Source organism: Dufourea novaeangliae, unplaced genomic scaffold (genome assembly GCF_001272555.1).
Source record: "Dufourea novaeangliae isolate 0120121106 unplaced genomic scaffold, ASM127255v1 scaffold130, whole genome shotgun sequence".
In the NCBI taxonomy this organism is placed as follows: domain Eukaryota; kingdom Metazoa; phylum Arthropoda; class Insecta; order Hymenoptera; family Halictidae; genus Dufourea; species Dufourea novaeangliae.
The window spans coordinates 199,039-214,024 of NW_015374004.1; the positions used below are offsets into that span (position 1 = coordinate 199,039).

At 32.5% G+C, this 14,986-nt stretch overlaps 1 protein-coding gene across 1 annotated transcript in view; it reads right to left on the reverse strand.

Annotated features, from left to right (window-relative positions):
* LOC107188166 (calsyntenin-1) overlaps positions 1-14,986 on the reverse strand; it is a 38,283-nt gene that overhangs the window by 10,847 nt on the left and 12,450 nt on the right. The window contains exon 2 of the mRNA XM_015576414.1: positions 2,227-2,506. Coding sequence (XP_015431900.1) covers positions 2,227-2,506 — 280 coding nt within the window. The remainder of the gene's footprint in view (positions 1-2,226; positions 2,507-14,986) is intronic.

Consider the following 14,986-nt stretch of genomic DNA (forward strand, 5'->3'; position numbering starts at 1 on the left):
TCATAAAGTGAGCACTGAACAAAAGGAAGCAAAATCCAAATACGTTTACGAAGAATTCTTTGCTTCAGTGCATTTTGAATTGTGCAATAATAATACAAATGTACCCGAATTTTATCTTCAATCCATTACAGATGATAAAGATTAATAAAATCTTATAAAAAGTTTAAAGTTAGACAGTTCTAGAGCAAAAATGTAATATTATCCATTCCCGAAATTGTTACCTTCGCATATAAACAATTAGTAGACTGTTCATCTTTACTTCAAATATTTTTTAAATTAATTCAGAAAGACAGAAATGGAACAGAGTTTCCTTCCTCCTTTTAAGGATGGTTTTGGTCTAAAAATAAATTGGGAATTTAAGTGTATTTAATCCGATGGATGTTTTGCTTCTTATTGTATTCGATATAGAGTACTGGTCCTTATTCATTTGCCATTGAGCCGACTTACTCATTAAAATTATATTGGTTTTTTAAACGTTTTTATTGATTGAGACACATTTTCGAGTTGCAAAAGGCTACTTTTTTATTATTTCTTAAATAAAATAAAAATACATGTTTTTGTCCCAGTTAGTGTGCTTTTAGAAGTGCTGTGAATGGATTAATACGCATTCAGTTAATGTGCCTGTCCACAACTGTGTGTTCTCAATAAATGTGCCTCGTCCTGAATACAGTAAATTTTCGATGAGTGTTCCAAGACTCCTTGACATTGACAAGGAGAGGTCCCCAGGTGTAGCGGTGACTTTTTAACAAGTTTTATCGAATGGCCATTAGTTTATGAAATATTTCATGTTCAGTGCCGTGGAGCTTTCGATCCCTTATCGAGGATTTACTGTAGTGTCCCTGCAGTTAAGGTGTTGTCTAAACTTTAAATTCTCTAAAAGAATATTTTAAGAACTAATATTACCACATATTTGAAGATTGGAGTCTCCCCTTTACAACGACCCCTACAAAATTGATGTACGCTTTTTTGTCGCTGTTTTATTGAAAGTTGAATGAAAAGTGCACTGCACGGGCTAGTGATTTTAGAATCTCAAACAAAATCTTCAATGCCTGTAGAATCGGGTGAATTCGAAAAATTTTCGAAACAAAAAAGCATTTTCGTTTTTCAGTTTTCCACGCGATACAGAAATATCTGTTGGGTGAAAAACTACAAAGGGTGCTGCAAGTAGCGACTTTATGCTTTAAAATCAGCACAGAATGATTGATCTATGATTTTTTTGTAATGAAGTTATAACAGTTTAATGTGCAGATTAGTGTACAATATTTTCATTTATAACACGTACATTAATAATTAATCTCCATTTTCAAAAAGTTCCCTCAAGCTTTTCTCCCACAGCTTATTTATACAGGGTGTCCCGCCTGATTCAGCCACCCTTAATTATTCTCTTATTTATCACGGTACAGAAAAATGGTTCGGGAGAAAGTTAGTGTATTTTAGGGGGGCAATTAGGCCATAGCCTCTATGATCTCGCCCTATCGCATAAGATTGAAGGTCATCTCAAGGTTATATCTTTTGAGATTTCTGTATTGGTAACCTTTTTTTTAAGTGGAATGCCCTATTTTTTTATGCCATTACAAAGAGGAGATCAAAACGTATCCAACAGTGTATCACACTATGACCATAAAATGATCTTGGGCTGAAAATTTCGCACGTAACTGGTTGAATTGGAAACTAACAGAAAAATTGTAGAAACAAAATTAACGCCGTGATCGCATTATTTATTATTTTAGTGTATGTTCAAAGTGTTGTCACCCTATAGTGTGATACATTATTGGATACGTTTTGATCTCCTATTTGCAATGGCAAACAAAAAAATAGGGCATTCCATTTGAAAAAACATTACCATTGGAGAAATCTCAGAAGATATGACCTTGAGATGACCTTCAATCTCATAGCCCAATTCCCCCCCTAAAATACACTAACTTTCTCCAAGACCATTTTTTTGTACGGTGACAAATAAGAGAATAATTGAGGGTGGCAGAATTCGGTGGGACATCCTATAAATAAAAAACATATACATAAAAAAATGTATATAATAAAGCCACACTGATAGAGACAGGCCAATTAATGCGAACCAATGCCCTAGTCCCGTATTCTGTGAACGCATATAATCTGCAGTCTGATGATTAAAATGGAAATTGAACCGTGCGAGCTCCAACAATGGTAATAATTCGTTCGAGTTTTAGTAAAAGCTAAAATTTTAGACTTATCCTGTACGACTCATACTTTTCCGATAGAGCGCCATTGCAGCCAACTGCCTCGATGTCGAACTTGTAGTTGCGCCGTTTTTCACAGTTCAGAACTCGGAGTGCTCTCAGCTCCGCAATTCCTTTCTCTTTCAAAACAATCTCGAAGGGTGCTTCGCCGTGATGTTTGTTCGCGATACGGAAGGAGCAGACTTTGGCACCTAAAGCTCGTATTTGTGGCGTGACCTCGACTAGAGTTTCGTTTTCCTTCACCAGGCCGTGATATCCGCTTTCAAGACTATCCAAATCCAATCGTGGCACTGTGAACACAACAGAATCACATATAAGTTAGGAGAATCAGTGGATATTAGGTGTATTAACGAATCAGGCTTCGGTATTATTCAAAAGTGTTCTAAAAATGATTATTCCAATAAAATTTTATTGTATTTTACACTATCCAAATTTAATCGTGGCACGGCGACCATACATCTTTTTACTCACATTGAACTTGACAAGCAGTAAATATTAGGTGCATTGGCGTAACTAGGATTTTTTAATGTGATGGGGCCAGATCCACTGACTTAGCATCAGACACCTGTACGTATTTTATACCATGTACGTGGGTTGCAGAAAATAAAGTTACACATTTTACAATAATTATTTACATATTTATTTAACACCAAAACTAAGAATAGAAAGATATAAACCAAATGTTTGAAAATAAAAAAAATTCGAGATTGATTAGTGCAGATACCTATAGTTAAAATCTATTATATATAAGCTTCAATTTGCTGATTTTTTCTGCAAAAATATTTTTCACATTTTCAATCGCTAGTCCCCTTATTGCATCCGTTCCTTCAATTGATGTTACAGGATTATTAATGACAGTAGAATATTAAAATTATAGAGCTTAATTCTAGTACAATTTTACTTAATACTTTCACGTAATGAGAACAGTATTGTATTTTTTTGTATTTAGTTGCGTTGCGTTGCATTTCGACCCAAGTATTTATTTTTTATAACAGAAGGTTTTAGTAACTGACGAATGTTTTTTAGATATTTGAATAATTTCTGGACGGGAAGGGGGGGGGGGCAAGCGCCCCTGGCCAACGAATCAGGTTTCGGTGTGATTTATAAAAAACAATTTTAGTTTAAGATTATTAGTCATGTACAATTTTATCGTATTTGTGATTATACAAATCCAATTGTGGGCATAATACACATAGCCACATATGTATAGTTTCAGAACCAGTGGAGATTATGTGTACCAACAAAATGAAGATAATAATTATTACATAAACTAATACATACATATACATACATATGTATTATATACATATAGAGCATATACAATGCTTGTAATATAATAAATAGATTGTGAAATTCATGTATTTACAACATTCACGGTTCTCTGATAATTCAGTGTAGTAAAATATTTAGATTAGTTTAATGAAGTTTGTACTTGAAACCAGATAGAAACCGCAATAGAGTATAAGCCCAGATAGCACATGACGCCTCGCGGCGCCTTGAAGACGGCTTAAAGGCGCCTTAGACTTGAAATAGGCGTAAAATGGGCGTCTTTAAAGCGTCATTGTTATCTGGGAGTAGACTTCTGTTTCATTTAATCGTTGCGGTAAATTAGTTTCCAAATATTCTAATTACTTTATGTAAATTTCTTTTTGTAAAATTTCAAAAAAGATTTTTCTAAAAAATTTCAAAGGACATTAAATGTGTCGTAAGAATATAATTTTCTGTAGTGAAATAATGGAATCAAAAACGTGCGAACAATACCACCTTTAAGAGATAACGAAACCAACGTTAACTAAATATGTATTTCACAGAAATAAAATATTATTTCTTGTAGTCTTGGCAGCAGTATACAAAATTCGACTACTACATATAATAATGATTTAACTACGTATAGATATTTAGTTCAAATATTTGTTGAAAATATACAACAATAATCGATAATAGTTTCCATATTGAGGATAATATCTGTAAAGTCGAAAAGAATTATACAACGATAATCACTATTTATAAGTATACATATGTTCTATTCTATGAAATCGAACACTGTGGTGTGTTATTCAATAACAAGGTTCACGCGAAAACTATATAACATAACGGAACGATGCAGGTAGCATTTTATTCGTAAAAAGCGTAAGTTTCTAAGAAAACGGATACAAGGAATAATAATTATCCGTATTTACGTTAACGTTTTAGTAAAAATTATATAACTTCTTCATTTTGGTTTATTTTAACAGATTAAAAATTAGATCTATCAGAGAATAAGATTTTTTTTAGTATTTTTATGTTAATACACGGTATTTTCACGCTTACGTTATCAATTTCTGTAAATGTTAATAATCTCCGTAAAAATGAGAATAAACGTTGATTGAAGTGTGTATAATATGTATTTATTATTTTCTTTATTACTCATAAGTGTATAGCAATTACATCAGCAGTACATGACATACCTTAATTACATTACAGATAATTTCTGTACATACATACGATACAATACATATGTACGAATAACAAAATAAATGTACGTTGTTGTTTCAGAGGTCAGACCAGTATAACATTGAAAAAAAATCAAAATTTTTGCCGCAGATTTCAAAAAGTAGGGTACACCAACCAATAAATGACCGAATTGTTGAATTTCTGATACTTTAATGTATTTATTTATAACAACAAAACAGCTGTTGAAATTACAATTAAATTTATTTTCCTTGAAATTTTTATTAAAAAAATTACTTATCCTTATCGTAATTTTTTTTAAATTACTGATAAAGTGCGAAACGTGTAAAAGCCCAGTAAATGACTGCTACATTTTTGAAACATTTTTAATAAGAATTGTACTTACCAATGTTCGCTTAATACCCTAAACTAAAAATATGTGATATTAAAAGTGCAACAACGCTCCATTTATAAACATTTCATAATTTTTAAATTTATAATTTACATGTCTTCCTTAATGGTCATTTAGTGGTATGCAGTCAATTTTACTGGTTGATTTACCCAGCTACCGTCTTAAAAATATGTTTCTCAAATGTTTTTTTTTAATGCTTAAAATGATTGTGATACACAAGTTTCAAGCGAATTCTCTTCGCAGTTTTTTCGAAGCCATGTTTTTCAAACTGGCGTGCAAGATAAAGTCAATAAAAAAAAATAATTGACGGACCGACTTGATACTTTGCTTCCTTATAGTAGACATATGTTTTTGGAAGACGAACCTCAAAAATGAAGAATAACATAATACGTTACATTTTTTGTATTAGTGCGAAGAAAAAAAAATGGAGATTTTAGTACATATCTGCTTTTCAAATCGCTACTGTTCTAGCGATTTTAATTTTAAAATTATAAAGTTAGGTTCATCCTCCAACTACAAGCATACGATTTATCATCGAAATATTTGTTCGTTTTTTTATTTCAGATCACCAGAACAACCGTTATCATGCTCGCCAATTGGAAAATTATACGTTTAAATTAATTTAAAAAATTCTAATTAATAGTTTAATAGTATCATAATGAACATAAAAAGTTTCAAAAGATTCAGTTGATTCAGTTTTGGACAAATAATTCGTAAAAATACGCTCCCTTTCAGAGCGTTACACTGGTCTGATCCCTTATTATGTAGTAGGGAAATAATATTCTTCTCCTCCTGATAAAATTAACGTTCTTAAAATTATTTATCCTTTTGGCTTGTACAACAAGTTCAGTTTTCACATTCATTAAATAATTGAATAAAACATGCACTTTTTATAACATAATAAATTAACACGATGTGATATTTATTAAAACCGATCGATCACTCGTTAACAACACAATAAATCTTTTAATGATTATCTTTTTTTATTAAGACGACTTATGGAATAATTTTTAGTCAGATAATACGAAGTTTAACTACATCCAAAAGTATCAATATCAAAACATATAATCGTTCACCATTTACAGTGACAATATCATTTGATTGATGTAGTTATCGATAAGTATTGTATATATTTACTGGAATTGCGTTTGAATGCTTCTTAAACTTTACCAACGGTCGATTCAGCGTAATTACTGGCTCAATTATAAATATCTTAACACAGCCACCATTATCGTCGCATCAAAGAAAAAATGAAATTAACTTTCGAGCTGTGACATTATTTTCGTCCAAACGCATTATGATGTCATCATTACGCAAGCGGTATCGCATCGCTGTAACAAGTTTCTGAAAATAAATCTTCTCGCTTTCATGGTACAAAAGGATACGCAGATTTACCGTATAAATAATTCTTGCGTCACCATCGAACGACCATTATGGGATCGTCGAAGGAACACGGTGAATTATTCGAACAGGACTTCTCCTCGGAGGGTCACAAAAATATCACACAGTGTGACACAATTTCGCAACGTAATCCCACCAGAATTTTCTTTTCGGTTGAACTGATTTCGGGAAAAGAAACCTAGGACCTACCGAAATAGACTGGAAAACTTCGTGGAAACTAGAGATGCTCCGGGTCTCGACCCGACGCAAAATACAATAATTAAACATCCAGGATGTCACGGACGTAACTTCATCAACTGTTTTAAGGTGGTTCGTATGTGACTCTCTAGTCAATAAACCATCATATTACCTAATAATTGGTATTAAACACCCGCTAATACACTTTAATAATGTATAAACATTACATATTTGAAATTCAACGTCATTTACATTCATCATTCATCATTATATTGTAAATAAAAAATATATTTTGGTTAGTCGCATGATTTCAGTGTGCTCGTTTCTGGTACGTTTGGCAACATTGTTTTTGCACGCATATCTATACAAGGGTGGTCCACGTAATTGTTTGAGGTCATAATTCCGTTACTAATGCATTCATGAAAAAATGCCAAAGGAGAAAGATAAATAGCTCGATAAAGAGCATTACATCTGTAGGCCCTTAGATTTTGGTTAAGTGCAATAGTGCCTGTGCAATTAACAATTGCATCGTTTCTTTAAATGGAAATGCATATTGTTTGTTGCACAGATCGATTCCTCTATGCATTCTACGTAAAAAATTATTAGGGCAAAAAAATGTGGCAACAAAATTATTAGTTCTCGAGATATTCTCAAAAATGCCTTTATTGAAGAAGATGCTCAAACGCTTCTCCATGACATTGTAAACATTTCTGTAACGTTTTTTTTTTATTATTTTCATATGTTTGTTTAAATTATCTACGTTATTTTTTTTACGTTTACTACATAGTCATGATGGGTTTGAGCATCTTCTTCAATAAAGACATTTCTTTTAAATATCACGAGAATTAATCATTTTTTTGCCATGGTACCCTAATACTTGTTTACGTAGAATGAATAGAGGAATCGATCTGTGCAACAAACAATATGCAGTTCCATTTAAAGAAATGATGCAATTTTTAATTGCACATGCACTGTTGCACGTAAAGAAAATTTTATCTTTCTCCTTTGGCATTTTTTCATAAATGCATTAATAACAGAATTATGACCTGAAACAGTTGCGTGGACCACCCTGTATACGTCAGTTTTCCCGCGTAGTTCATATTCAATATTCTTATGTGTTAATTATCTTAAAGTTAATTATATTCTCGTACGTTATAATTTAGACTAATTTAGAGAATTAGAATTCACTAAAACACAAAATAAGTAAAATATTTTTTAAATGTACTTGTATTTCGCGGGTATGACCATACTTCAGCAACGTTGCCAAGTCCTCCACATAGTCCCAATAACTATCCAATAACCTACATATCCTGGACTTTATTGGCAATGTTTATTTGTACAAGATTTAGTTCATTACCAGAAAGCTCGGGATTTATACTTTCAGTACATAGTTTTTAGTTAGTTATTCTAATTTTTGTGAATAGAAAAGATTATACTTCCAGTAAGAAATCGTAAAACTGCCATAAGAGCTCTTGAAAAAAATTTGTTATTTATTTGATCGGCGACCGAGCCTCAAATTTTTGTTTTCAAACTTTTGCAGCAGTGAAAGTAGTAGAACCAAAGAAGGTATAGAAGGTGGCTTCACTTTTAACCCCTTGCCATACTTTGACGAGTCTGACTCGTGATGAGAATTTTGAGCCAAACCTGAATATCACGAGTCTGACTCGTAATCGACATTTCGAACCAAACATAAATATCCCGAGTCTAACTCGTGGTCTTAATCTCGGGCCAAGTTTTAGCCATAGTATTATTACTTATACATGATTTGCTGTAATCATATGTACTAATTAAAATATTTTTTAAAAGTTTTTAGTTAAAATTCATTTGAATTCCACAAGAGCACCATCGTGTAAAGTAAACACGGGCGTGGCTATCTCGAACTCAGTCGCAAGATATCATGTTTCAAGTTCCGAGACTCTGTCTCTGCCGCTTCGGCTCCTTTCCCGACTGAACCATTAGGGCGCATCGCTTGGGCCCGGATTCTTCCGAGTTAAATGGTATCGCAAGGGATTAAATAAACCATTTCTGTATGTTTGACGACCTTTTAAAATCGGGTGTTTCATAGTAAATCTACCTAGTCACAAAATCAAACAATTTTTCCTTCGTCCAATAATAAGATAACAAAAACACTGTGCTCGGAATGCTACGAACGAAATTACGGTTTCTATAGATCGATACAGAAACGTTCATAATATTTATTCGATTGAAATATGCATCGTGACGATTAATAACCTTCTTTAAACAAAATACTATCCGATTGGTTCCATTTTTAGAAAAATTAGCATTTTCCAATTATATGAATTCTTCAAATGCTGCGAGTACCAACACTTGAGTGGGGAATATTTTGCTTCTTAGGGGGAGGCCCCGATAGCAGAAAATTGTGATCTTTTGTTCGGCAAACATCTGGTGAATGTCGTGAGGAAGACAAGACTACTCTCTTTATACATATACAGCCGAAAAAAGCATATGATATGTAGCCATATTTATTCGATTAAATTCGTGTAGTTTATTAATAGTCGATATTATCAACTATAACATCATTATTACAAACACTATATGTTAGTTTTGTAGTTATATGTAGAATAAAATATTCATCTTAAATAAAACAATTTCTTCTTTAACGGTCTTTGTTTCATTTTATGAAAATAGAATTTAGAAAATATTTCTTTTGCACGATAACTCTTAAAAAACTATGTATACAGATTAAAACTACTTAAACATACTTTTGTACCATATGATGCTTAGACAAGAACTAATTAAACATACTTTTATATAGATATAAAAGTAAACACAGCAGTAATCAAATAATATTAAATTAATAAGGGCGGCCATATTGTTTTTGCATCAGGGCGGCCAACAACCCAGGAACGGCCTTGGCTACCTATATACAATAAGTAATGTTTATGTTCGCAAATTGTGTTTTACGTGTTTACTTTTCATCCCCTTGCACGCTTCATATCTTACGTAATGCAGAAAGAATTGTTTTAGTGGATACTTTCAGCATACAGATATTGCCCCTTCTTTTTACATCATCCTATATGTAAACTAAAATGATGATAAAAATTTCAGACTTTGGTTTTATGACTACGATTTTTAACATTTTTTTTTATGGAACCAAAATAGATGTATCTTTAACATAAATGTAGTTGTTTATTCGGAAATAAAATTATGTTCGCTCAAAAACTAAAACTGCTAGTGCACTATTATTAATAAACTGCGAATATTCATGCAAATTTCCACTTCTATAAACTAACTTACGAGAATAATAATTAAATAGAAATGTAATTTTTCGATTTCAGATTCCATTGCACTATAATGATAAAATTGATTAATTATTCATCTTTATCGATACCTTGTACTTCATTATGTCAGTACATTTTGTAGTGTTGTGTCGTTTGTTAAAGTAATTTGAAGTGTAAAAAAGTTTATGCCTAAAGCTACTTTTAGCCGTTCTTATATTATCGGTTCCGCTTTACTATTATTTCCCATTCCTAAATGATTGCTCGGTTTTACGTTAAAAATGTTAGCCCTTCTATGATTACATCGTTTAAAAAATTTTAACTTTTTTGGACTTCATAACCTTCCATAGGCGTTTCTGCTAGAACTTTACGAGCTGAATACGAATCTGCAAACCATTTTTTTTCCCCAGCCTGTACAGTTTTTGACTCATATTCAGCTCATAAAGATCTAGCAAAAACGCCTATTGAAAGTTACGAGAGATCTGTTACATGATGAACAATGCTATTTAAAGCAGACACGAACTTTGCTTATAGAATGACTTGAAGATTTGCGGGTTAACAGCTGCCATAAATGCATAAAATTTATAATCTAATTTTTAGACGGGTCATTCCACGCAAAATTGGACACTTGTTTGAGCACCATTCTGGATTTTGTTCAAATTTAGATATATTGTAGTCTTTAGCCATATGTACACGTATCTCGGAGGATTTTTGAAAATTTTGAAAATTGTTGATTTTATAGCTGTTTGAAATTTAGGGTCAATCTTTTTTGAATAAGTCATAACTATTGAACTAACAAACTGATCGAACTGAGCTTTGTGGGTACTTATAGTGGAGACATAAGAGTACCAAATAAAAATAATTTTAGTTAAAAAAAGATATTTTTTAACCATTTATTTTGCAATTGTTTTAAATAAATGTGCTGTTTTCATACCGTGGAACTGTTTAAAATTTTGAAAAAAATGAGGATATGCAGTTTGTGTCTACACAAACTTCAAGCAATTATAAATTTCATCGAACAAAACTTTTATTCAATCGTATAGCACTGTATCATTTCCCAACATCTTTTTATCCATTAACAATAGACTTGTTACGAGCCAGGGCTAAGCGGCTGTGAGAGCCGAGGAAATGGCGAGTTTGGTTTTTTAGAGTTTGTTACGTGGACGAACCCGTGCCTATTTCATCACAGGGAGCCACTGGGAAAGATTTTCGTGTACGAACCCGAGCCTATTTCATCTCAGGGAGCCACTAGGATTGTTAGTATGGGCCTCGTAACTTTTAAGAATTCGGTACACTTCGAACGGTAAAAGTATGCCTTTGTGAGTTCGCTTCTAGCTGGGAATTTAGATGTTATTCTAGAGTTGAAATGAACAACACTGAATTATAAATATATGAACGTATAAAAGTATATTCAATAAAGTAAAGGTTTTACAAATGGTACTGTAAAGTGTAGTCGCGGAAGCTAATTCCAACGTTCTCGGTCTTCACGCACTGAGAAATGCGGGGAGTTATTATGCAGAGTTTAGCTTACTTTTAGAAATGCTTGACAAGGACTCTAATACCCGATCTCACTAGCTAGAATTATGATATGAGTATGATCCGCGGATGAGCAGTACGCGTCCCTTTTTATATCCCGAAAATGGAGTCTAAAAGTAGTGGGAGACACGCCTGTTCTCAACGGAAACTACTTTCCAAGAAAATCTGGCCACGCCATAACACCCCGTGCCCCCATAGGCAATTACGTAATCTGACCGGATGCATTCCAACTCCCGATACGGTTAAGAAGTCACGAGAGTGTCTTTGTACGTAACAGACTCGCGAGTGTTATTACACTAGCAACTGTAACAATTACAGTTTGAAGTTGAGCATCGCTTTTTAAATAATTATTTGCTAAGAAAATGGCAATAATTAAACTAAATAATAATCGCATGAGAAAGATTTAGTCTACAGACAGAACATAACAAAACAGCCGATGCTACATCGTTTACCTTTTGGCGATTTATGGAAATGGAGTAAGCTCGATCATTGCAATAAGAGCGCAGAATTTCTGTTAATCAAAGCCGATTGGGTTTGCACTAGTTTTGATTGGACTCTATCGATTTTCTTATGACGTATATGTCTACCGAGATAGATTGACTACGTCGATGCTGATTTGTTATCAACAGAGTTTCTACATTTCTTCGTCTGCGAATAATATAGGAGACTCTGAAGATATCGTGATCTCGATCGATTCACTTTTCTTTTTCGATCGATTAATTTACTTGTGTGCTAACCTTTCACTAAAGACTAGTGATTAACAGACATATTATTAATACGTTTTGATGTAATAACAATCGTGTTCCTGTTTTTAATTTAGCAAAAAGAAGTACAAAGTGTCCCACCTAACTCGGCCACCCTTCTCCTCTTATTTGTCACGGTACAAAAAAATGGTCCGGGAGAAAGTTAGTGTATTTTAGGGGGGAAATTAGGCTATGAGATTGAAGGTCATGTCAAGGTCATATCTTCTGAGATTTCTCCAATGGTAACTTTGTTTAAATGGAATGCCCTATTTTTTTGTTTGCCATTACAAAGAGGAGATCAAAACGTATCCAACAATGTATCATGTTTAATTTTATTATGTAACCATTTTTGTACTGCCGGGGCACAGTGGTCCCAAATTCTATTTATACGTTTTTCATTATGAAAAGAACGTGTTTAGGGATATTTGAAGTCCTAGAATCCGATTCTGTATTATATTTACATTTCTTATAAATTAATTTCGAAATCGTAGTACAACTGGAAAACAAGTAATTTTACATGAACAAAATAAATAAATTTTTATATAAAATTTTTTCGTTCGAGGCTTTCTTTTTGAGATAATTGAATTTGAAGATTGACAGATACGCGTACAATTGAGTATGCGGCAGTATTGATGGTACGAATGTATAAAAACTGATTGCTCGTGTAAAAATAAATCTAAATAAAAAAGCAAAGTTTTATACTGAAGGCATTGTTTTCAGGAAAATGGAATTCTAATAAAGCGCTGAATTTTCATGCTGCGCAATACAATGTTATGGATATACCTGTTCCATTCATTTGCCGTAAGTATTGTTTCTATTTACTACCTCATGTATGTCATTACCGTCGACTATACCAGTGATGAGTAACCAGCGGCACGCCAATCATTTACTTGTGGTCAGCCGAAGTTATTTGTAAAACCGACTTTCATTGGCTAAAGTGAAAACAATTAAATGGAATGTAAAGGAAATTCATTATTTTACAATTAAGGGGTCTCCTTACTGTGACAAGTAAAAAATTAGGAGAAATTCAAGAATTTTTGTAGAAAAAACTATGAGATATAACGATGTTAAACTTTTTTCCATGAATTCGTATACACTAATAGGATAAGCTAATTTTTTTCATTTCAAAATGTAGTACAGATTAAAAGTTATTGTAATTTTCCGAGACTGTCTAAAAAAAGGTGCCCATGGCTGCCATTATATCAGCTGTCTACGTTACTCAAATTAAAAATTGAGAAAGATTCTTAATCTGTATAAACGTGCAGCAAAAAAAAAGAATTTCTCATCACTGGGCTATACCATCAATATTCACGCACCCTATATGTACATACATATGTATATGTATTAGAGTGAGTCATAAGTTCCCCAATTCAAATCATAATCTTTTGTCACTCGATCGTATTACTTGACATTAAGACTATCAAATCCTTTCGAACGACGAATTTAAAATTTCTTCATTTACGATTACGAAAATTATAAAGGTGCTTCCGTCGAAATTCTTGTTGATGTTTAATTTATTACACACTTTATATTATATTTTAAATGTATAATACATTAAAGATCAACATGAGTTATTATGTATTACTCAAATTAATAATTTATGCAGTTTCATTTAGCATACATGCAATGTTGGTTGTTTAAGTGGTAAATAATATTGTTCATTTATCCATGTATACATATACATATATCAAAGTCAATACTATTTTCCTTACATGATTGTTCATAACGGAAATTGCTTGTAAAAAATTAAATTTAACTAATTTATTCGTTTATATGCTTCGCCAGGACCGTTCCTGGCGGGGGTGCAAAAGGTACTCCCGTACCTGGACGGCCATAGATCGTATATTATATGTAAAATTCTAGTTAGCAAGTATAATAATCAAAACTTTTCTAATGATTATGAAAATTTTAGACAAACTGAATTCAATACGTAGTCTTTGTAACACTTCTCATATACAAGAATGAACTGTCTTTATGGACAGCCCAAAATAGCATATGATATTTAGTCATATTTATTGGATTAAATTCGTGTAGGTACCATAACATTATTATTACAAATATTACACGTTAATTTCGTACTTATATGTAGAATGAAATATTCATTGTAAATAAAACCATTTATTTTTTTAAGGATCTTCGTTTCATTCTATCAAAATAAAAATTAAAAAATATACCTTTTACATGATAAATGTGAAAAAAAGACTATGTATATGTATAGATGTAAAAGTAAACACTGCATATAAAATTCTTAATTAAATAATATTAAATTAATAAAGGCGGCTATATCATTTTTGAACCCGCGCGTCCAACAACTCAGGAACGGCCCTGTGCTTCGAGTACAAATGAGGTAAGAACTTATGAATCACGTAGTATGCTTGGCCGGTACTATGTAACTAAACGAGCCCGCAAAAGAGTTCACGGGAAAATGAATCGGTCCTGGAACTCTTTCAAGGCTCTCGAGTCTCTTCGAAGGATTGCTTGCATGTTTAATACGGTTTTATTTTCGGTAAACAGTCACCAAGAATCACTTTTGTCTGAGTCAGCGACTCCGTTTAAGATCCACAATACGGAGGACGGCAGGTATTGCCAATGAATTTTTATACGCTTAAAATTAGATTTATGATAATATATTATCATACAACAATTCGAGTTGTCTGCAAATATGTATGTAAAACACAATAAAGCACTAAATTTAATAAAGATCAGTGATGTTTTAACTTGATATTTAAATTACGAAATCCTTTAAATAAAGAAATTAATTTTTCGTTGGTTGTAGTTCTTGAAAAACAGTCTACGATATTTACATAAACATCGGCAGTCTAATCATAATTC